General features: G+C 32.3%; 4 protein-coding genes across 6 annotated transcripts in view; 2 read left to right on the forward strand and 2 right to left on the reverse strand.

The window, feature by feature from the left end:
* gogo (thrombospondin-1 like protein golden goal) overlaps window positions 1-24,846 on the forward strand; it is a 150,928-nt gene that overhangs the window by 36,996 nt on the left and 89,086 nt on the right. For all 3 annotated transcript variants that reach the window (XM_085202471.1, XM_085202473.1, XM_085202472.1), the window contains exon 2: window positions 21,693-21,722. The gene's annotated coding sequence lies outside the window, so the exon portion shown is untranslated. The remainder of the gene's footprint in view (window positions 1-21,692; window positions 21,723-24,846) is intronic.
* LOC146529488 (juvenile hormone esterase-like) lies at window positions 1,907-6,167 on the reverse strand. Its single transcript, XM_085201617.1, has 4 exons — window positions 6,015-6,167; window positions 4,847-4,980; window positions 3,293-4,617; window positions 1,907-2,212 (listed from the first exon to the last, which is right to left on the reverse strand). The coding sequence occupies exons 2-4, from the start codon at window positions 4,973-4,975 to the stop codon at window positions 2,041-2,043; spliced, it is 1,626 nt and encodes a 541-aa protein (XP_085057743.1). The 5' UTR covers window positions 4,976-4,980; window positions 6,015-6,167; the 3' UTR covers window positions 1,907-2,040.
* Window positions 6,317-8,144, reverse strand: LOC146529489 (juvenile hormone esterase-like). The gene is made up of 2 exons (XM_085201619.1): window positions 6,872-8,144; window positions 6,317-6,488 (listed from the first exon to the last, which is right to left on the reverse strand). The coding sequence occupies exons 1-2, from the start codon at window positions 8,140-8,142 to the stop codon at window positions 6,317-6,319; spliced, it is 1,443 nt and encodes a 480-aa protein (XP_085057745.1). The 5' UTR covers window positions 8,143-8,144.
* Window positions 23,439-24,509, forward strand: LOC146529490 (uncharacterized). Its single transcript, XM_085202357.1, has one exon. It carries the CDS (start codon window positions 23,824-23,826, stop codon window positions 24,415-24,417), a length of 594 nt encoding a protein of 197 aa, XP_085058483.1. The 5' UTR covers window positions 23,439-23,823; the 3' UTR covers window positions 24,418-24,509.

Here is a 24,846-nt window from a genome sequence, read left to right on the forward strand (position 1 = left end):
CACAGCAACGTACTATAAGGATATAAAAAAGCCCAACACAAGAACTCTAATAAATCGGTTTAACCGTTCGGACGCTATGACGCAATAAACACACAAACACACATACAAAGAAAACATATACATACGTCGGGAGAAAAAAAACCAGAAAAAGACATGTATTAAATATTTTTTTGTACCTTTCTTTGAATAATTATTATATTACATATACTTCTTAATTCTTTTATTTTATTGCACAAACATAAAAGTTTGAGAACACTATTGACCCCTCGCCATACATCACGTCCCCTGCGTGTCCCCATCGACGCCTCGGACGCGCCCTGTTGGGCGGAAGTTTGATGAAGATTGTCCGCTCACGCAACGTTGTTATGAAATGTATACTTGTTTTTTTTTGTTTACTTTTTTATGTCATAGACATAGCCAAGATATCTGTATAATTTCCAAATTTCATAATACGAAAATTATAAATATCACTTATAGTAATAATATAACTAAAATTGAAGTGTTTGTGAGTAACTTCAAAATAATCGTGTTTTAAATGAATATAGTTATTTACACGATATTAAAACATAAACAAACATTTTAAATTTGTCTTATTAAAACTGTCTGTCTGCTAATCTCGGGCTATTCTCCGGAACAGTTAAACCAACTTTTATAAGATTTTCAACTCATTTTATTTATAAGATTATAAACCACTTCTCTGCCTACCCTGTTGTGTGCAGGATACAGCGTGAACTTGCCTATTTAATTACATAAATTTCTTAGGAGCGCAGTGGGACATAGTTTCTGTGGTTTCGATTCCCACTTAGAAACATGTTTTATTTTTTCTTATATACTTTAGAGTTGAGTGGTGAAACTCAATGTTAAGGCTTACCTCATTACGAGAGCGAGGAAATGAAAATGTTAACTAATAATAGAATGATTGTAAGTAACGTCACGCTGTATATGAAGCTACAAAAAAGAGTGATATGACTCTAGGTCCTCATTGCTTAAGCCGCATAAGGTAAAAACACTATCGCTTACACTATAAAAGTGCGAAAGCATTATCAGTAAACAAGATTTACAAGTTAAGGGCCGCTCCCTCATGTCATAAATTAATTAACAGAACGACAGTGCTAGTGTTTTGATTGGACCGCTTCTCGTACAACTGTACCAAAGGTTTAGAATTTATATTAGTGTGGGTATACAGGCTGGAAGAGGCAGCGCTTCTTTTACTGAAACTGCATATAGGGTGAAATATTTCAAACCCAGAATTAAAAAAAATAATCAAGGTACCTCAACAGTTTAGACGTAGGATTTTTTTTTCATTTCACGATTTTTATCCATACCTGTATTTCGTGTCAAGCACACATACGTATGCGACGTTGCCGCTTTGACAGGTAAGTGTGTGCGTGCCTATGTTATACTTTACAAATGGCGTTTTATTTTAAAACGATAATTTTATTATTTATTTTGTTTGAAAAAATAAGTTTTTCATTTTTGGGAATTATTTTTTTTCCGAATTATATTAGGCTTTTATAGAGTAGTTAAAACTGTGGTTTCATTTAAAGTACTGCTGACAATTCCACCCAGTATATAATATTCTTTATTGCATTCAACATAAAAAAAAAATAATAGTCTAAACTATTCTATTCTTAATTAAATCAGATGCAATTATTTATATTATTTAAAATTTCTTATAAACAATACGAACATTAACAATTACTTTGAATTGACATTGAATTTTTTTGAAAACTAGTGCGGTACTAATAAAAACATAAAGACAGGAAGAATAACTTAAAATTTTTTTTTACAAAACAAGAAATCTTTAGTTGTTTATTTGACATAAATATAAAAACAAATAAAATTTTAAACAATTCCCATTCAAATTCAACAAATAGGTAAATTTAAAAAAATAAACAGTACAAAGTACAGGAAAATATATTGTTGATTTATTCTTACCATTTAAAGAAAAATCAGACAAATAACACCAGTTACCTAATTGCCATTTTTCTCTAGATATAAAAAAAGACATATACAGTATTTAAATATGATGTAATACATTCAAAAGGATATCTGTGGATAGAATTCTTTATAAATATCATTCCAGAATTCAACTTCTTCTTTATCTGGATCGACACCAGGTATAAGAACGTCGCTTATGTCCATATAATATCCTCTTTCCATGCTATAGGGTTTCCAGAATGCTTCAAAAGAATTATCAGGTGTGGGATCCCTGAAATATATGGTAAATTAAAGCAAATAAAACAAAAATATATGTTTTTAAGGTGATAATATCGGTGCGCAGTGAGTTCAATGTGGAGGTGTTGGTTTTTGGATAATTCTAGGATCGGTAGGACAATATGCACCATTAACTTTTGCGACCACATACAATATTCCTCAATAAGTGAGGACGCGTAAGAAAATTAAACGTGGAACTGTTTAGCAAATATGCAAATGTCAAGTATTTATTATTCTAAACATACATAACACTTACATTACAATTAGAATTTGAAATGCCTATTTAAACTAATAGATACAACCTTGTAATAAGTACGTACTAACAGTTTAAATAGTATGACAATCATATAATACGTAAATGCACTATTTATCTTAAAGTACTAATTTAAAAATAAACTAATTTAAAGAATAATACTTAAAAAATCAAGTGGAAGTTGAAGTCACTCTCTGAGTGTTTTGTACCAATTTAGAATTAATTATAGGTCAAAAAGAAGTACACCTGACAAGCTTAAGTTTGTAACAGTTATTATCTGTAATATACATAAATATAAATTTCCATTTTTTCCATTATCACTGCAAGTTCTTAATTTTTACCAAATTTCACAATTGTAGGTCTACCAAATATAATAAGTTTTGATTAAGCGACGAATAAAGTTGACAAATTTAAGTATGCGGTACATATATATTATGGAATGAACGACAAATATAAGCTTATAATTTTTTTTATGAAATATCTATAAATGTTAATTATGTCTCCATGGGTTTTGATTTGAATGTCATGTCATCGTACAAAATGCAGTTAAAAGAATAAATAAATGCTCTTATCTTTTGATCGTATTGGCTTAGAAGTATCACATGGGACTATGGGACCGTATCTGCATATTTGATATTAATGTCAGCTTAATACCCTTATTTCGATCTCGAGATAAATACTCTTGACGATCAGACGGACGAAAAAGTGATCTTATAAGATTTCTGCATAACAGGGTTGGCAGAGGGTTAAATTCGTTGTTAACTCTTGAGACACTCTGAACGAGTGGTGGTGATTTGATGCAAAAAAATATTACAACCTTACCCAAATTTAGCAAAGTTCGTCCATAGTCTAGATACTTTTTCGATCATCTTAAGGGCCTTGGAAGTTATTTTAAAATTCTGTGGCGTTTTTTTAAGAGGAAACAAATAGAATATGTCGTCAGCGTGACTCACTTTTATTTCACCCTTAAACATATCTGTCAACCCTAAGATTTCAGTAAACATATTCAATTCTGATTTACATGAAAATTTGTACAAGTATAATTTATTTTTATTAACTTTTGCAACAGATTTCTGGAAAGTAATAGCGGGATATATAAAATATGCCATGCTAATATATTTTAACAGTTGATCTAAATTATCCTGACAGATTCTGTTGTTTTGAAAATAAAAGTTCTTAAATTTCTTTCCTATATATAATTGGAGCGATATAGAGTGCTGAATTTCAATCTGCTTGGGTACAAAAAATTCTAGAAATTTATTCGCTTGCTCAAAGATTGTGTCAACTTTACGGTCACCAGCTAAAAATATAATTCCCTCATCTGCAGTATAACCATTCATTACTTCTATTCCTTCATGTAGGCCATTTTGAAGAAGCTCATATATGTCTTCACTTAAAAACGGTTCTATATTGTCAAATTTCTTTTCAATAACTACTCCAAAAGATATATTTGGTTGTAGCTTAATACTTTCTGCAAATGATAAATTATTTTTTTTATTTATAAGATTTTCAATAGGTTGACGTTTTAAAAAATCATATATTTCAGTATCATTCTCTGATTCGCATCCTAATTCTTTTGCCAATATTAAGCTTCTTTCGCGCGGTAAGAATATATTTGGCAACCAGCTTGTAAAGCAGCCACTTTGCAGTATGGCCCTTTTAAAAAGTCCTTTACTCATAGGTGATATACAATGATATGAAGCGCTCGCGCCACCAGCACTTTCCCCAAAAATTGTTATGTTTTCCGGATCACCACCAAAATGACTTATATTTTTCTTAATCCAACGTAATGCAGCTACTTGATCTTTCATACCAGCGTTGCCTGGAACATCTTCTGTGTGTAGGCAGAGGAAGCCTACAATATCTAATCTGTAATTAATTGTGACAAGAATTACACTGTGTCGTACTAAAATGTCAGGGCCATATAAATCATCGTTTCCACTTCCACAGGTGAGGCCTCCACCATGTATCCAAACCATGACGGGTAGAGGTTTTGTAGGTTTTAGTTCAGGCGTATATATGTTAAGATATAGGCAATCTTCGCTGCCTTGAGTTTGTTGTGTGATGAACATATCGTATTGGTAGGATATTGGTCCGTGTTCCGTGGCGTTGAGGATCCCTGTCCATGGTTTTGGCGGTTGAGGGGCCTGTAATATAAAATCAAATTAAATCAGCTTCACGCTGTATCCCGCACACAATAGAGTAGGCCGAGGGAACCTAGTGTTAAGACACTCCATTCCCCACTGTCTGTCGAATTCTGGAGGAATTGCGTGCGGAGTGGCGGAACTCAACGAAGCGCTTTGCTTCACCACCAGAGCGAAGAAATGAAAATATCTTTAAATAAAAAATATATAAAAACACTAATTTATATCTTACCTTAAATCTGAGATCACCTATTGGGGGTTCAGCATAAGGAATGCCTTTAAAGCTATAAAATTTCCCACCAAATTCGTTTATTTCTTCTTTCCCCGCCAATACGCCTTCAGAAACTTTTACTTTTGCCATTGTTACTGTAATAGTATTACATTATTATATCACATTGTCAACACTATCAGGAGGCTGTCATGGCGCAGCGACAAAACATCTGATCTGATTAATAAAATTAATAAAAAACCTGTAAATTGAGCGGCGGAGTTCAACACTGTACTTTTTCTATGGAGCGGAGAACTAAATATAATTTATTCCTCAAGTTTGTATCGAACCCACAGCCATCACACAGTCAGGCACAGTCAGGCTGTGCATCACTGTGCCACGACAGCTTTCATATTTTTTTGTGATATTATATTTAAGGATAATTAACGTTCTCAGTCTTGCAATTAACAAATAACATTTAAATATAAAAAAAAAAACAAAAAACAAATGACTTCCGTATATGTAATTACATAGTTGTTCCTATACACAATACACACGCACGTCACCAAACCAGTTTATATAATTTTTATCGCTATGATAAAAACAATGCGCCGTTGATATTTGCCACCCAATATCTTGAATTCAGACTGAAAGCGGAGAACAGAGTGTCCTGCCTAGTATCTTCATGCGTAACTTCCTATTTTTTAATATTTAACCATACATATTTTTCCAAATGAAAGTACTTAACTATCATGACTAGTATCTAAATTTTTCACTTTTTATCTATCTCTATATATATAAAAAACAACGTACAGACGAAACTGTTGAACTAAAAAGTGTAAATTTGGCGCGTCAATCCTACACTCTAACCTATTGTTAGGGAATGCAGTCGAGAACGTCTCTTACTGGAACGGAAAAATGGGATATCCCATTGTCGTTTCAAAGCTCACTCTAACAAAGTTGCAAGCAATGACTAGTTAATTATAATATATTTGAGAGATTGCAAGATGGGTTGCGAAAAATTATAGAATGGGGAACGCTTACGAATAACATACTAGTATTTAACATATATACAAGTTTTTTTAAGGCAATACGCGGATATTCATATATTTTTAGATAATTTATTTTCATAACATACAAAAAAATAACAAAATAATATATATATTTTAATATATTATTAAAATATACTTACTATCTTATATGTAACTATTATATGATTTTTACCACAATAAGTTATAAAATTGATTCAATATCTTCGCGCACTTGCGCATGCGCAATTCTCGTGCTACACAGATAACTGACCGTAATCAACTGTTTATTAAGTACTTGTATTTTTGTTATATCCTTGTATATATTTTTTGTTATATCCTTATAAATATTGTTGCAGTCACAACTCTTAATCACCTAGTTTGTTTACTTAAAAAAACATCATCATCATCACATTATTAGTTTTTTTATATTAATTTATTTATTACGGTATTTTATTTTATTAATCTAAATAAAATATTCTGGAAAGTATTTTTCGTTAATTGTATCCCAAAAGGTTATTTCTTCTTTTTCAGGAAAGCTTTCAGATTTAAAAACATTGCCGATGTTTAAATATTCTTGTTTTTCAAGTGTGAATTTTTTCCATTCGACTTCATTGTTATTGTTAGGTGTTGGATTTCTGTAAAAAAATATGAAAATAAAGCAGTAGGATGGCAGGTCGGGTGGGTGACTGTGAGATGATACAGATAGCATACTCACACACACAGTAGTATAAGATACATTATATACGCCGTTGAGGCAATTGAGTAGCGTACCCGTGAATGCAATGCTTGTGTCATCGATTCGTTGAGTTCCGTCACTCAAAACGTAACGTAACGTAACGTTTACATATTATAGACGATTACAAAAATGTTTTAATTTAAAAATATATATTTTTGATTTTCTCTGATCAATTTCGATCATAGATTCAATAAAAACAAATATTATTAAGATGACTAATATTCAAAATATTGAGTATTTGACATGCAACACAAAAACAAAACTTCTAATAGTAAAACTCACCCATATTTAGCGAAATTTGTCCATAATGCAGTTACTACTTGTATCAATTCATATTCAATTGAGTTATTTTTTAGTTTTGGGGTAATCGCTGTCAAAGGGAAAAGGTAAGCGAGATCATCGGCGTGACATACAAAAAAAGTATCGTTACCCAAATTATTTACTGATCCGTACTTTTCAGTAAATATGTTCCTTTTTGATTTACATGTAAATTTGTATAAGTAAACATTATTTTTATTGTTTTTAGCAATCATTCTAGCAAGTGTTATAATGTCATATATAAAACTCTCGGTGGAGCTAAATTGTAGTAGTCGATCAATATTTTTCATTGTTATTTTATCATTCTGAAAGTAATATTTTTTAAATTCGTTACCTATATCTATATGATCGCTTAAAGTAGCTTTATAAGTAAAGGAACTTGGTACAAAATATTCCACAAATGTATTGGCTTGATATAAAATATCGTGAACGTTCAACCCAGAGTTAAAACGCATTACGCCTTCGTGTTCATTATATCCAATAATTATGTCAATATTTTTTTGGATTTTCGCACTCAAGTTCTCTGAATCGTCTTGAGAAAAGAATGTTTCGCAATCATCGAATTTCATTTCATTAACAATTGCAAAAGAAAGATAATTTTTAGCGGTATATCGCTCAGATATAGTTATTGGTTGATCAATGTCGATCAAATCTTGAACGGGTACGGATTTGAAGAATGTTGCCAGTATATTATCATCTTCTGAATTACAACCCAATCTCCTGGCAAGAACTAATGCTCTTTCGCGAGGTCTTTCAGACCTACTCCAACTATTAGTAAATGCTCCACTCTGTAATATAGCTCTCCTAAAGAGACCAACGCTCATAGGAGATATTAAATGGTATGAGACAGATGCAGCTCCTGCACTTTCGCCAAATATTGTGACATTGCTTGGATTGCCACCGAATTTTTCTATGTTCTTTTGTACCCAACGTAACACTGCGACTTGATCCTTCATTCCTGCGTTGCCTGGCACTTGTTTTGTATTCAAGCAGAGGAAACCGAGCGCTCCGACTCTATAGTTGAAAGAAACAATAACGACGTCATTTCTAATAAGAAATTCAGGTTCATAAAAATCATAATTTCCACTACCACATATAAATCCACCTCCATAAATCCAGATCATTACTGGTAAAAGACAAGCTGGTTTTACATCAGGTGTATAAACATTAAGATATAAACAATCTTCTTCGCCCATATATTTATAGAACATAAAAGTTTCGTGCTGACTGCACATTGGTCCCTCCTTTTTTGCATCTCTTATGTCATTCCACGGCTTTACTGGTTGAGGTTCCTGAATAAAATAAAAATCGGTCAATAGCGAGTCGAACTCGCCGTCTGAATACTTGATATTAACATTAAGTTAATATAATACCTCTACGCTATCTGGAGATTAATGGTCTTGACAGACGGGCAACGGACCACATAGTGATTCTGTAAGAGCTTCAAGCTGTAGGTAGCAGAGTTGGCAGAGAGAACCCTAATTTTAAGATACTTTCTCAACTTTCTTGCTCAATAGCTGCGCTCAATGTTGAAAATAAAATTATCCATTACCTACCCATATTATGGGAATTAGTCTCATAACCGTCGCATATACAAGCCGGTCTTGAAAGTTAGTTGTTATAATAATATTCTTAATTTACTGGTATTATTTAATCAAACTTACTACAAATCGTAATTCTCCAATTGGGGGTTGTGCGTAAGGGATGCCTTTAAAGCTATAAAACGATCCCCCGTATTTGTTTTGTATGATTTCTCCTTCTAAAATCCCATCAGAGATTTTTACTTGTACCATATTTATATGAATAGTTGGTTTCTTGTCAAAATCAGAAAATTTAATGTCTACACATAATATTTTTTCAATTGTAATAATTTCTCGGTTTCGGCCTTAATCGATTCTGTGGTCTACGAGATTTTTTGCAACACTACTTTAGTTAAATCGAAATACAATAATAGCGATTTTCAAAGGCCTTTTAAATTATTTATAGTCTAAAAACCACCTGACTAAATAACAGATCCAAGGTAGTACAATATTTGGACTTACTTTTTTTTGCAGTAAGTAAACAGTGTGCTGCTTGCCGAAATTATTGTTATTATAAAAAAGTAATATTTAGAATTTCACTGTCAAATAAAACTGATCAAGCATGAATTGGACTCGTACACCGAGGGTCCTGTACCCATTTTGTGATTGTAAATTAAATTACCTTTTATCTCATGCCTTCGTGAATAGAGTATAGTGTCTGGATTTACAATTTTTTAGACTACTTATTATATTTAGAGTACTAATTGCTTTACCTAAACATATAGGATATGTATAAAATATAAAATAGCTATATTTTACTTAAGCATATATTCTTTAAAGGAAAATTTATTAATTGTCATAAAATTTTATTGCCGCAACGGTAGCACAAATTGGCCAGCAATTTTAGCTACTTTTAGTTTGAAGGACGCCTAACGATAGCAAACTTTAATTTCCGGTACATATAACGTAATGTCAGGCTCACGAAGCCTTATTAAACTTTATATTACGAGTTTACGACGTACTCGTACATACTCGTACGGTGCTGTGCGGGCGGTCTTAAAACCACACGGTATTTCATAGCTTATTAAAATTCCGATGAGTGTTTCTCTAGTTAGTTTACCAGCTTTACATTTTAATTTTTGTTAAGGTAGGCAGAGAAACCAGGGATCGTAGTGTTAAGACACTCCGTTCTTATAATAAATTTCTGGAGGCATTACGTGTAGGGTGGCGGAACTCAACGCCACTTCTCGCCTCATTACCAGACCGAGGGATCAAAATATTAAATATTTCATTTCTTCGATTGGGAATCGAAATCACAGCCATCACGTTTACAATCAGAGATAGTTAAACTGCGCCACTAGAAAGAAAATAAGAAGTAGGTAATTCAAATTTACTAGAACAAATTATTTTTAGCAAGTTTTCATATCAAGAGCAATAGGCAATGCTGACTAATATAATTATACCTACAAAAACATAAAATACTAATATATTGCCACTATTTATATAGTAGTAAAAATATTTTAAAATAATTGTGTTTCTCTTATAAGCGATTTTGGAAGTAAATAAATAAATAAATATGATATAAAAAAAAAAAATTATGAAAGACTGTTAATCCCAATGAACTATTGCGCTAGTTTTTTTTTGTTTTTAGTTTTATACAGTTGGATTTAGGTTTTTTTTTATTTTATTAGTCCATTCAGGTATTCATTTGTAGCTAACCTAATGAAACACTATAGATTGCTATCTGTAAACATCACACGATCAAACGAAATCGCTCTATTGGTGCGATAATCAAATGAACTAATCTAAAAAAAAATATACCTGAATTTAAAACACTAAAATCAAATTTCAATTGACTTTTAACATGTATAGTGCTGTTTTCATACAAAAATAACATTTGGTTAAAAATATGTATAAATTTTTTGAAATGTATTCTCGGTAATTAGTGTCAAATTATATTGATGAAAATAGGTACGTAAGGGGCACAAACGTGCAACTGTACCTGTACGTGTTATGGGTTCAATTTCCATTCGAGGGAATGAAATATTTAATATTTTAATTTACCCCTCATGGTGATACTCAACACGAAATACCTCAAGAAGTAGGCGTAAAGTGGGGAACAGAAGTTCTTTAGTACGGTTTGTCTTAACATTAAATTCCCAGGTTCCCTCTGCCCACCCTACATTGTTCGGGATGCAGCGTGAAGCTAAAAAAATATAATTACTTTTATTTTGGGCCAAAACAAACAAAATAACTATTATCAAAACAAATTAAAACAGTATTTGCAATTCCAAAGCATAATCTACGGTAAGTCCTACAGGTTCTTCAACGCTTTAGGAAATTTGTAATCCCCCAAAACCGCGTAATACTCGACGACCCCTGGGTTATGGTCGAAGTATTTACGTTCAATAAACTTCTAAGTCCCTAATAAATAAAGCAAACTGTCTGTTATTAACCTTGGGTCTAGGCATGGTTATACTCGTAGATGTGTATTATATTTCGTGCTTTTCCTTACGTTGAGTGTGTGACGCCCACGCAATGTCTCGTAAATGAAAATGTCTTAATAACGGTTGCTTCTCTCTGTCTACAGCTTACAGTTTGTGATGACCAGGAAAAGATATAGATTTAAAATAATAATAAAGATTCAAAACAATACTTATCTTATATTTAGGAACACATTCATATTTAACTGGCTCGCGGCTCTGCCCGCTTGACACTATTATTTATTTGCTAATCTGAATAAGGTACTTTTACTTTCATGTTCTAATAACATTATAACTTTGAAGATAATATTATATTGTTTTGGGTTCTATTACACTAATAAATGTCCCAATAATAGATTTTATAATTTATATTCCAGACACCGACCGACCAGGTACAATTTTATTATATAAAAATACATATATTTTACATAACAATAAATAGAGCAATAAACTTCATAAAGTCCCTGATAATATTATCATAGCAATTGGTATATGTCGGAGTGAAAAAGGCGTAATAGACATTAAAAATAAACGAGTAGAACCTCCGACCATGTCCTGGCCTTTGGTTCTACTCTAAATACTAAATGAAATAATTAAGTAAATCTAAAACAAATAAATAAGCCAATTAATAACTTAAACAATAAATTACAAGGAAAATAATAACATTATCTTCTTTAAATGATGTAAGGCTTGGAGCAGTGCCTGGGACTTGTGACCCCAGGAGTAGGCTTAAGGGATCCCTTTCCGATATATCAACACTCGCCTTTCACTGCTCCAGTCCAGTATAATTACAAATAGGTCTTAACAACATTCATAATTAAAATAGTCGAGGATAACCAGCGGTGGAGCACGAGTAGTGCTCCGAGCCGTGGCAGAGCCTCGACTGAGCGTACAACACCCGCACGGCCTTTTATAAATTAACAATGACATTGACAACGGTGACGCGCCCAAAGTGGCGCCACCGGAAGCCGACAAATACAGAACCATCAATTCAATAATTACAGCATTTTATTAACTCTTAAATGTTATTTCTAATTTTTACTCCTTAAAACATATTTTGTAATTAATTAACTAATTATGAATTAATTCTCAATATTGAAATAAATTATCACCAGCCGACATATATGTATGTAAAATGTGAGTAATTTAATAAGTCTTACAACTTCTTTTTTACTTATTATTTCTATTTTGACGCTACAGATTCTGGTTTCGATTCCCAATCAGGGAAATATAATATTTTAATAATTTTCAGTGGCGAAAGTCCCCTTCGAGTCCCTTGAATGGGAATCGAATCTACAACAATCTCCACCTAAAGTCTCGACTATTATTTATCTAATTACTAAGTAGTTATTATACAGACTGGCTAGGTTAGCTTAAGCTATATTCACCCCCACAAGATGGGTGTGCAGATGACCTCTACCGTGCTTGAGAGAGCACGTTAAGCACTTGGTTACACATTACCATTAATAGTCATGCTCTACGTTACGGACAATTAGAATCTTATGTAATGCTAACAAGTAGTTTAACTAACTACATGTTATACTAGCTTTTTCCTACGGCTTTGCTTGTGGTCTTAGTGACTCATCTAAGTATGACTCTGACCACAAAGTCTCTGCAATTACAGCATGGTAGGTACATCAAAAATAATAGATTATTATATAAAAAAAATCAATTTTCCAATTCTGACCAGTAGTTCCTGAGATTAACGCGTGTAAAGATAGGGTGAATAGGTATCTTCTAGGCAACCGTGCACCACCGTAGACCGCATCAATGCTCACCAGACTTGATGCGGTCAAACGCAAGCCTATTCCATATATAAAAAAAAAAAAAACATAATTTTGAGCTCTATAATATTATTATAATTAGTACAATAACGCAATGTTTACTAAAATATATCTGTTAGATTTTTCCAGAATCAAGAGTAGTTGACACTGTTAGGTTTACATACAACAACAACATATTTACATACGGTTGTAATATATTTTTTGTTGAATTTCAGTTTATAACAGTTTTTAGTTTTCGGGTTGACGGGTTTTCAGTTTTTTTACGGATTTCTGTAAAAGAAGAAGGTTATCAATTTGACTGTATTTTTTATGCTTTGATGCTTGATGCTTCCCATGTAGTCCCATTTTAATTTAGTCCGTTTCCGGTGACACGTTATCCATGACAAAATCCTATAAGTCTTACGGACTCAATATCACTTTTTTCAATGTACCCTACATTTCAAGGGTAGTTTGATGAGAGTTTGGTTAGGTTCTGATTATGGGATCAAGGTGAAGTCAGTCTTTTATGTTAAAAAATATAATTATGAAAGAACACACAATGGTGAAACTGCGGCGTGAACCTACTAATAAGAACAAACATTTATGCATATATCACATCTTTACTTGTAGTAGGTAAATTTCACCTACATTTTAACATCTTCCAAATTAAATGTTCCAAGCAAGTCGTGACATACGAACTCAAATGTCAAGAGGTTATTTCTTACTGTAGTTATGTTCACGGAGACAGATGGCAACGTAAAGAAGTTTATCTAATGTTCTTCCTGGGCAAATTAAATATTTCTGTCTCTCTATTTTTGTCTTTAAATGATGTTCATTAAATTACTCATAGTCTTTAGTTTATTCATATCAAATCAGCTTCACGCTGATACCCGGGCCCTCTACCTACCCGCACACAGCAGGGTAGGTAGAGGGTCCGGGTTCCCTTATCTATATATATAAAAGGACTTGTCCTCACTGACTGAGGTAAGACGCACGCACAGCCGTAACCGCTGATGGTAGAAACGTTAAATTTTTTCAAAAGTTTACTTTCGTAATCTGGACATTCACTAAGGGATTTTGAAAAATTTTAACCCTAAAGGGGTGAAATAGGGGTTGAAAGTTTGTATAGGTTTTTTTTAAATTGTCACCAATTTTTATAAAATTTTAAATTCAGACTCTTAAACGTATATAATTAAACACATGTTTCATGGTTTTCTAGAATTCACCCCCTAAGGGTACAAATAAGAAAAATCTTTAAATCGCCACCGATTTTTAAAACATTTGACATTTTGACTCTTAAAAATATTTCATTGAACACATGTTTCATGGGTTATTAGAATTCACCCTTAAATACGCAAGCGAAGCTGCGCGCGTCCGCTAGTTTAAATATATACGAGTATAGATGAAGTGAGGTCTTACATTTACTTTTAAATTTTAGTTTAGATACAAACAAAGAAAAACAAATACTCATATTATACCCTGAGATCCGGCCGTTGAATCCTGCATAAACGAGTTTTCTTAATTAAACCTATATTAATGAATAATACATGATTAGTAGAACAGATTACACCTGGGTTGCCTGGAAGAATCCTGCCGCAATCACCTTTAATTACATTTTTTCGTAACTCGTTTTTGGAGAAAATTGCACCCATACGTTTTTTATATGAATCGCACATCATTTGAAAGATAATCGCATAAGGAATTGGAAAATTAAGGGTTGCCAGCTCTCAGTCTGCCGCAAGTCTAGGGTTGCCTGGTTTAAACATGTCACTAAATGTTAATAATTTGCACTCATGTGTTTTTTTAATGAATTATATATCAAATTAAAGCTTATTTTTTTCTGAACACTATAAAACAGGGTTGCCTGGAAAATTCCTGCCGCAAACAGGGGTTGCCAGCGTTTGAAAAATTTTATTCCGGTTCCGTTTGACTATGAGAATAGACGATGAAATGCGCGGTCTGCCTTATGTTTTAAATTAAAATATTATATAATAGAAGGTCAATCTTAAAATCAATGTTTATTCTAATTGTTTACCTGTTAAATGATGATTTTAATCATATTAAGTACACGCAGAAAACTATTTAAAGATCATAGGGCAGAAGAAATCATCCTTATTTTTCAAGTAAAATAATGAATCTATAATATTGAGTCTTTGCAAAATCTATTTTCTAAATACTAATATTTATTTATTAATTTAAATAACCCTTTCAAAACAACTAAATTATCTAATTAAGTAAATGTTTACAAATATCGATCTACTATAAGGTATTAATTACAACATGTTTCCTTAATATAATGAGAGGTGACAATTATTGCGGATATTTTTTTATTAATTAAGAAAATATGGAAAATTACATTTCAATAAACAATCTCTCTCTCTCTTCGCCCTCTGCTTGTTTGATTTGACAACGCCGTCCGTATCCGTAGAAAGAACTATGGCGCCCATCTTTTTGGTACGAATATTTACGTTTTTGCAAAGTAAATGAAAACTATTCAACTAATAAAAACTATTAAAAAATATAGATAAAAAAATGTCGCTAGCAAGAACTTGTCCGTCTATGCTGATAGTTTTTAAGGCATTTAGGTCTGAAAGAATTGTTCTTATAATTATAATAAAGCGTAATCACTCACTCACGTCCCTAACTTAGTGTAATCAAAACTGAGGCAATTCCCACGGCCACAATTGTCACATTTTATTAAACTATATAATATTAAAGATTATAGTATACTTTCGTTTTGCATTAGAAAATCATTAAAAAATACTTCTTTATATTTTTGTTTTAAAACAATGAACTTTTTGTAACACTGTAAATGATAACCGTGCATTGTGTCACTATTTAAAAAAATGTCACTGTATTTAAAATTCATTTTTTGGCGAAACAATAACATAATTTTACACTTTTGGAAAGATTCCTTGTTAAATTCTATCACATTTTCCCATCTTCATTTTTGTCAAGTAAAAACGTCTTTACTCCAAAACGAAAGGTAAGTAACTAAGTAATATGCTCAAAAACAACTCATTTGGCCATCTGCACTTTTATTGCATTTAGAAACAATACATCTTCGAAAATAATTTTGATTGCATTTGGTTTGCTTTGTATCGCACCGCAAAATGTTTATCTATAGTAAAAAATAGCCAACTAATTGATATTTGCCGACTCTTGGTCATAAACCGTAAATAGCGTTTATTAGTCGGCATTACTGTCGGATTTTCTTCGAATTTATTTTGCTAACTTAGTTTTGTTTATCATAATTCTATTATATATATTTCTTTCCTATGCAAATTATTAAAAATTGCGTGAGAAAAAATCAAATCAAATCAAATCAAACAAGTAGAGGACGAAGAGAGAGAGAGAGAGTTCATTGAAATGTATTTTTCAATATAATTAATAAAAAAAATATCCGCAATAATGGTCACCCTTCTTTATATTAAGGGAACATGATGTATATGTATGTATATTAATAGTTTATAGAAGATCGATATTTGTAAACATTTATTTAATTAGATAATTTAATTGTTTCAAAATGGTAATTTAAATTAATAAATAAATATTAGTATTTAGAAAATAGATTTTGCAAAGACTCAATATTATAGATTCATTATTTTACTTGAAAAATAAGGATGATTTCTTCTGCCCTATGATCTTTAAATAGTTTTCTGCGTGTACTTAATATGATTAAAATCATCATTTAACAGGTAAACAATTAGAATAAACATTGATTTTAAGATTGACCTTCTATTATATAATATTTTAATTTAAAACATAAGGCAGACCGCGCATTTCATCGTCTATTCTCATAGTCAAACGGAACCGGAATAAAATTTTTCAAACGCTGGCAACCCCTGTTTGCGGCAGGAATTTTCCAGGCAACCCTGTTTTATAGTGTTCAGAAAAAAATAAGCTTTAATTTGATATATAATTTATTAAAAAAACACATGAGTGCAAATTATTAACATTTAGTGACATGTTTAAACCAGGCAACCCTAGACTTGCGGCAGACTGAGAGCTGGCAACCCTTAATTTTCCAATTCCTTATGCGATTATCTTTCAAATGATGTGCGATTCATATAAAAAACGTATGGGTGCAATTTTCTCCAAAAACGAGTTACGAAAAAATGTAATTAAAGGTGATTGCGGCAGGATTCTTCCAGGCAACCCAGGTGTAATCTGTTCTACTAATCATTTATTATTCATTAATATAGGTTTAATTAAGAAAACTCGTTTATGCAGGATTCAACGGCCGGATCCCAGTCTATTACAGAACCTTCTTATTTTTAGTCCATTATTTATTTAAACATGTCATTCACATCGGGCATATGTCTGCAAATAACATTACTTAGAAATACAATTGTATGAGGTGTTTCCATTTCACACGGTCCCTCGGGGACCTTCTGATAATTCGATCTGGGCATTTAGGTTCTAGTTGATCAATTTAAGTTCCCATTTAAACCCGCGGTACTCAACAACGTACTTTTTTACCAATGTACAAAAAAAAATAGCACGTTCTTTCTTTTCGGGAAGTATTTACTTATTTACCAGAAAAATGTTGAGAATTCGCTGAGGCGCAATTCGGTAAACAACTTAACTTCTTAATGGCTCTAAGAAATATCCATCACGATTAAACCAAAAGACTTTTCGAATAAGTCCCAAGTTTATATTTCAAATACCTTTTATCTGTCTGTTAATTTACGCAATTAACGTATTTAAGTGTAGATAATTTTTTTGTTCAAAAGGTTTTTAAGGAAAATCATTGTATTTTAGAATGGTTATTTAATACGTTGCTCTGCTTAGTGGAATATACTTTTTATTTTTATTCTGTTTCAAATATTATTTACACAATTATCTATATATCTGTGAAAAAAATCCAATATTTGAACAGGTGCTTTCATATATTGGATTTTTTCCACAGATTGTATAATTACATTCCATTCACAGATTTTATTAAAACCACTCACATTTAAGAAAATTAGAAAGTTATACCTTTTTTGTAATATACATAAAAATAATTCAAGAGGGACGAGGTGGCGTAGTGGCACAGCGTTTGACTGTAATTGTGATAGGTTGTGGCTTCGATTCCCAGACGATGGAATAAAATAAATTCATTTTCCCGCTCTAGTAACAAGAAGCGGCGTTGAGTTTCGCCAGTCAACACGCAATGTATTAAAAATTGGGAAATGGAGGTCTTGATTGTATTCCCCCTTTCCCAGCCATTTTACAATTTTATAAGAAAATATCTTACATTGTGCTTAAAGAAACGTAGAACAAAAAAGAAAAAGCAGTTTTCTTTCACTGGACTATCTACGTGCTTCGCAAAACGTTGAAAGCTTCACGCTGTATACCACACACAGCAGGATAGGCAGAGAGAACCATATGATAATTCCGTTCCCCACTTTCCGCCGAGTTCTGGAGGCATTGTATGTTGAGTGAAAGTATATACCTACGTATGAATATATACATTTAAAATAAATGAACCACTGAAATAAAGTTTATAACTAAGATCGCCTCACGAGTCCATTAAAACGATGTCTAATTGCTGGCAAACCGTTTTATCCTTTCCATTTGGGGTTTGGTCCAAGAATAATAAGGAATAGGTATATATTTATATATTTTTTAAATAATTTTAATACATATTTATTGTAAATCACAGAGATTTAAAAAATAATATTACTTAAATAAATATATATTACTTAAATAGTTCTAATACCTATTTATATATGACAAGAGATTTAAAAAACGATATAGATTAGCACCGCACTTTCACACATGTTTTTTTCTCGTTTTAGTTCTTTTACAATTAAAACTTTACTTTCTCCTTTTTCATCATATGCTTGATGATATCTATGCTAAGATATTGTATAGTGCTTATGAAAGTATACCCAAGTTGGCAACTTAAAATAATAATTGGGTTTTTAAGGATGAGGTATATTAGTGTAGAAAATGTATCTACATCATCACGTAAGTCATAAATAACATCTAAAGAAATATAAATAATAAAAAGAAACATACAATGATGAAAGGTGTGGACCATGATCACTTGTAGTGCAAGAAATATAATTAATAAAAAAAAGTATTTTCAGGAATTATAAATATTAAGCAGAGGGAAGTTAGTATTAAGACACTTTCCGTTGAAATTTTGAGACAGAGTGTTTCGTCATTCAAAAATTTAATTACAATCAAAGCTTATTATTTCACAATAACAATTTAACTCATTCTTATAGATACAAAACAAAACAACATTATATATTTATCTAATATTTGTTTCCTTAATATGTAAAAAAAAACATACTAACACCGCTATAAGCCTAATACTTGTTTACCATAAGCTGGATCGTCCATTTTAGCATACTAATGGGAATATCCAGTCAAACATGACGCCCACTGATGTTGGTGTAACGAGATTCTGTCGATTCTATGAAATTTATAATTGAACGCTTACCGTCCTTGTGATTCCCTTAAATTATTTCAATGTATTCGTTTCGGAGAGATTTTGAATAAATTTTCTCAATAGACAAAATAAATTTACTTAGGAAAATTTTAATTCTGAAGAGACTGACGTAATTGTGAGTTATGAAGAGATGTAATGAGTTCAAATTTTGTTGTATTTTTAACTTCGCGCCGTATCCTGCATATCCACATAACAGTGTAGACAGAGGGAACCTAATGTAAGGCATTCTGTTCCCAATACTTCACCCAGTTTTCAAGATATTGCTTTAAAGTGCCTGACTGTAAATACGGCAAAGAAAAAAAAAAGCGCGGCGTTGAGATCTGATATTCAACACGCAATCCTTCCAGAATTCGAAGGAAAGTGGAGAACATAAGTGTCTTAAGGGGATCGAAGTGTTTTAACCCTAGGTACCCAGGTTCCCTATGCCTTCCCCGCTATGTGCGGAATACGGCTTTAAGTTCTATCGACGTAAGTGGCAACATCCAGCATTCTCATCCAGCTTAGGCAAAGTGGACTGATTTTAATGCGTTTTGAGGACATTGTAACGCACTGGAAATTTGACGGACAGACAATTATTACGAAAACGAATTACATTTTTTTTTTATTTACTTCGTACGGTTAGTGTTTTCTGGCCTTTAAAGAAATGTAATAAAAAATATCATTTTTATAATAGAATCTATGAAAAAACGTCTCTAAAAGGATTTGTCATTTTGTCTGGAAAGTTTCCATTTCCTCTCCAAGGAATAGGGTCTTATTTCATTACGTGCTTTTGTGTCCAATACAATCGGACGTTTATTTAAAAACTAAATATTGGCGATAGAAAATATGAGAACAATCGGATAAAGAAAGATTAGTTTTTATTTTCAATTGATTTGTTTTTGAGTCGAGTATGTAAGTCGCCTTAAGTTAACTTAGCGTCATAGTTATCCCTAGCGTGGTAACCAGAGAGCACGCTATTCTGTGTATCTCTTCATTGTGGTTTTGATCAGCTAAGCTGACTCTGCATATCATAGAAGAGATCGCATTTCTTCAGCATTCATCTTTTCTCTCATTCTTCAATGTGTGTGAGCATATATAAATCTATATCTATTCTCATAAACACATTTCACATTCATAGTATTAGTAGGAAGTTTTTTGCAGCTAGAAATCTGATAAAGAATATTTTAGTTTTATTTTATAAACTAGCAGTTCTTAAAGTCATTGTGTTCTACCAAACAAATTCTTCAATTTTATAATATTACTAGACAATAAAGGGGCCTAAACATATAATTATAATCACAAGATTTCTAATTAAAATATTTCATAAAAACACTTCGTGTTGTGGAATATGGTCAAGTAATTTACTTCAGTGTTCTTGTTGAAAGGACCCTTCATTTTTCACCCGGCATTAAATATGATTTTCTTAAAAATATTCAAGGTATAAATGTTAATTTTAAGTCATTGCGGTACAGTACGCTACAGTAAATGCGACGGTTGTGAGTTCGATTCCTACTCGGATGAATGATTTATTTTTATTTCTTCGTTCTGGTAACAAGATCAAGCCCGGCGTTGAGTTCTGGAGCCCTATATGCAATATTGAAGTCAACTGAATACGCCAAAGTTGTAGGTTCAAACTCCAGTTAGGCCATGTCTATATTTCATTTTTGTGCTGTTAAAAGTTAAAATATAGTGCAGCATTGAGTACACCACCACCACCACCACTGCTAAAGTAGGCTGAAGCAGAGCAGCGAGATTCATTACTAGATTTCGTCTACATATGTTTTTACTATTTTTAGACTGTAATACTTCGTTTATTTAAAAGAATACATAAAAATTGGGCTACAAGTTTTTTTGACGATTATTTTAAACAAAATTTTATTTTTCTCAGTCTTAATTACCAACTACTTAAAACTAATTACGATAATCCTATCCACTTCTTCATCTTTGAAAAAGTATTAAAAATTCTTAATTATTTCTAAAGTAAGCCGTTACCCTGTAGTTTTTAATTTGCCCTAGATAAAACTTATAAAAGAGTTTTAGTAGAAAATATTGTTGAATAACATTTTTGTTAAATATAATTAAGAGGCACAGTATCTGCATGTAAACGCGAAAACTGTGGGCTCCATTCCCACTGTGGGGATTGAATATATTTAAAAGTTATTTTCATTCCTCTTGCTCGGGAAGAGAACGCGCAGCGCTGAGTTCTACCATAAAATAATTTCATGAAAATTAAGCGAAAAGTGGAGAACATCTTGACACTAATTTAAGAATGGAGAAACTCTTCTAAATATTTTTTTTCACTCTGTGGCCATTAGTGGTGTACGATAGTAAAAGTTATGGTTGTGGGTTCACACTTAGGACGAAGTACGGTGTTAAGTTCCACCAATCAAAAGTCTACTAGGCTTTCTCTACCATTTCTGCTTTGCGGGGGAATGTTAATTTTAAAAACAACCAATTTCAAAATCACATTACAATAGAAGAATGGAGAAATCAGCCACAAACTCTTTTACAAGCCAACAACTAAAAATTTCTTATCTAAAATATATTTTTCTTTGAACTGCTTCAATTAATCTGCCGTCATTTTTGTTCCAGATAAAAATTGAACGTCGTCTTTGTGGAGCGGTGAGTATCTTTTACTGCTTTCCACTACATGCGTTATTGATGCTATTTATAGCTTGAAAATATTATTTAAAATGTATATTATTTTCTTTACTGTATGACCGACCGACTAGGGACAGACGAAATTAATATACTTAGAAGGCTGAAATTTGGTTTTGAGAGATTTGTCGCAATTTTACAGGAACGGGAAAATGTAGGTTTTTTCATTTTAAATTTAAAAGTAGAGTATCAGATATAGAAAATACCTCGAAAATTAAGTGCCAGGATAGGAGATGACTAGTTACAAACGTTTTTTCAGACTTAAGCAAAATAAAAAAATTAAATTACTTATATGTTATTTAAATTGTGTTAAATGTTAGATATACTCGTATATATTAATAACTTGCATCTTTCATGTGATGAATATGTAAATTGATATTTAATAACATTTGTAAAGTTTTTCATTATATATAATAACAAACAAACATACTATATTTTTTATATAAATATTTTTTGTATAAGTATTTAGAAGCTTACCCTTCGTACTGTAAGCTCAGCTTTCTGTGCTGCAAAGGACATATAGAGCTGGATTTTTTAATTTTCTCCTACGAGATATGTTCCCACAAAGCGTATTGAGTTCGTCATTTATTAAATTGGATTTCATACAACTGACGGCTTTATGATCTGTGACTTTGATATTATCACTTTTGGTATAAAAGGGTGGAAATTTAACAAGTATTAAATCTACAAAAAAAAATGTATATATGATACTTTATGTAGACGGATATCCCACTATTATTATATTATTCTACTATTCTGTTGGTATAGATAGACGAGGCCGCCGTGGCGCAGGAACACAAGCGTGATGAGTGAATGTAAACGCGACGGTTGCAAGTTCGATTCCCACTCGGGGGAATATAACATTTACGCTCTGGTAACAAGGCAAAGCGGCTATGAATTCTGTGACTCAACAGGCAATACCTCAAGAATACAGCGGTATTCAAGAAAATATAAGTGTGTATATGTGTATATTATATAGATTTATGAAAAACTGATTTGTTAGTATTTGTCTCCATTTACGCCTTAATTAAGAAGTGTAAACAAAAAAGATACTACACAAAATACCTATCAAGCTTAACTCAAATAAAATACCGAGTTCAATACAATATTTTTCGTGAACAAATTTTACAATAATTTGAAAAATGTATTTTTTACAAAGAGAAAAACGTAGCGTTGATTCGACCTTAATCACAGAACGTGCCCATAGCGTTCGGGCGTTTCTTATGTAAATCACGTCCGGCATTGTGATCGGCGACGCGCCTTTCATTTATAATGTTTTTACCGCAACGATGAGTTTGGTAATGATGCTCTGTGACATAATGTAAATAGTATTTATATTGTTGGAGCAGTTCTGGTTATCAAAGCGGTGGTTTTGGATTCGATTCCTATTCGGGGGAATTAATTATTTTGATTTCCTAGTGGACTCGAGTCTAAGTCTAACTAAGCGTTGTGAAACTAGAAAAACCTCTATAGTGTTTGAAAAACATTGCATGCAAAAGTATGTTAAATTAAATTTAGGATGATTATAAGACTTACAAATATTCTATTATACGAGTATTATGTTCGTATCTTTAACTACAAAAATACTCACTTTTCACTGCTTTAAAAGAGGAATGAAAAATTTGCCTTTTTTTTTGGGTTAATAGTTTAATTCGGCTCAGTAAGTTAGCCTAATTCTTGTACTGTAGTGAGGTTGTTCATAGGTTAAATCTACCTAGGCAACAAAAAACTTCATGCTAGCCCCTGACTAGGGCGAAATTAAGTAAAAGAATTTTATTCTAACGTCAACGTGTAATCATGTTGACCATTCATTATACTATAGTCAACTCACCCAGTTGTTCCCAATGACAATGACGTCAGTGGGGTCATTGTCAGTCACCTAATACGTTGCCAGCGTGTCTATATTCTTATTAATCTATCCTCCCAACAACCTTATATTCGAACCATTTATGATATACAAAGAGCAATTAAACTAACGTATCAGTATAAATTTACCAGCTCTCATTAGACACGCATCAGTTTTTTGTTAAAGAGTGAACTAGTCAGTTCTACCAAAAATTCAAATATGAAGCTTTTTGTCGTATTGTGCTGTGTAGCGAGTGTAATAGCTGAGCTTCCTCGCTTCAGACCAGCGAGGTTTAGGTCTCAACGCCTGGAACTAGCACCAACTACGACTGACTCACCGATAGAAGCTACAACGGAATCTGGACCATATCCTCCATCTGGTTGGAGACCAGCAGGTCAAGCGTTTACTTTGCCACAAGAGACGACTATGGCCCCAACTGATACTTACGAACCACCTGAAATAAGTGGACCGTATCCACCTTCGGGATGGAAGCCTGCAGGCCAAGCCTTTACTCTTCCTCAGGAACAAACTCCACCAGCGACAAGTTATGGCATTCCGGACAGTACCTACGGAGTTCCCGACAATTCATATGGACCTCCATCGACAGACGCCCCAACTACTGATAATCCTGCACCAGAAAAGCTCGATGGTCCCATTGAAGTGCAGAAGAGTGTTGGGGCGTACTACGTTCTTTTACCTAACGGTCAACTGCAAAGGATTGAGTTTGTGACAGAGAATGATATTCAGAATATGAAGTATACAGCAAGACTGCAGCTCCGCGATCGTGCACCTCTGTATGTTTTTGGACCTTAAAATTGACTTATGATTGTTTTATTTTATTGAAATTATTTATATATTGAAGTCATATCTGCTCAACATTCATAATAAATTTCTGGAAACGATAATTGTGTTATTTTTGTTTTTTTTTTATTTTAAATTAATAATTGTATTATTTGTATACTATAACTAGCATTCCACTCGCGGCTTCGCCGGCTTGGACTTATACATAAATATGATATAAACTCAAAATCACTCACATTAAAATCCATTGCGCAGTTTGAAGAAAACCACCTTGTTTTATACAATACAAGCATAAGCTTTCATATTTAATTTTAGGTGTTTTTTAAGAAAGTAAAAACAAATTTCATAAAAGATTTCTCATAAGAACGCTAATTAATTATATCTAAGCTAAAAATTATGGTACTTTTAAATAAAACTAAAATTATAAAACCAAACTAAAGG

Source organism: Heliconius melpomene, chromosome 18, assembly GCF_056956725.1.
Source record: "Heliconius melpomene rosina isolate 202511_hmr_F chromosome 18, ASM5695672v1, whole genome shotgun sequence".
NCBI classification, from domain to species: domain Eukaryota; kingdom Metazoa; phylum Arthropoda; class Insecta; order Lepidoptera; family Nymphalidae; genus Heliconius; species Heliconius melpomene.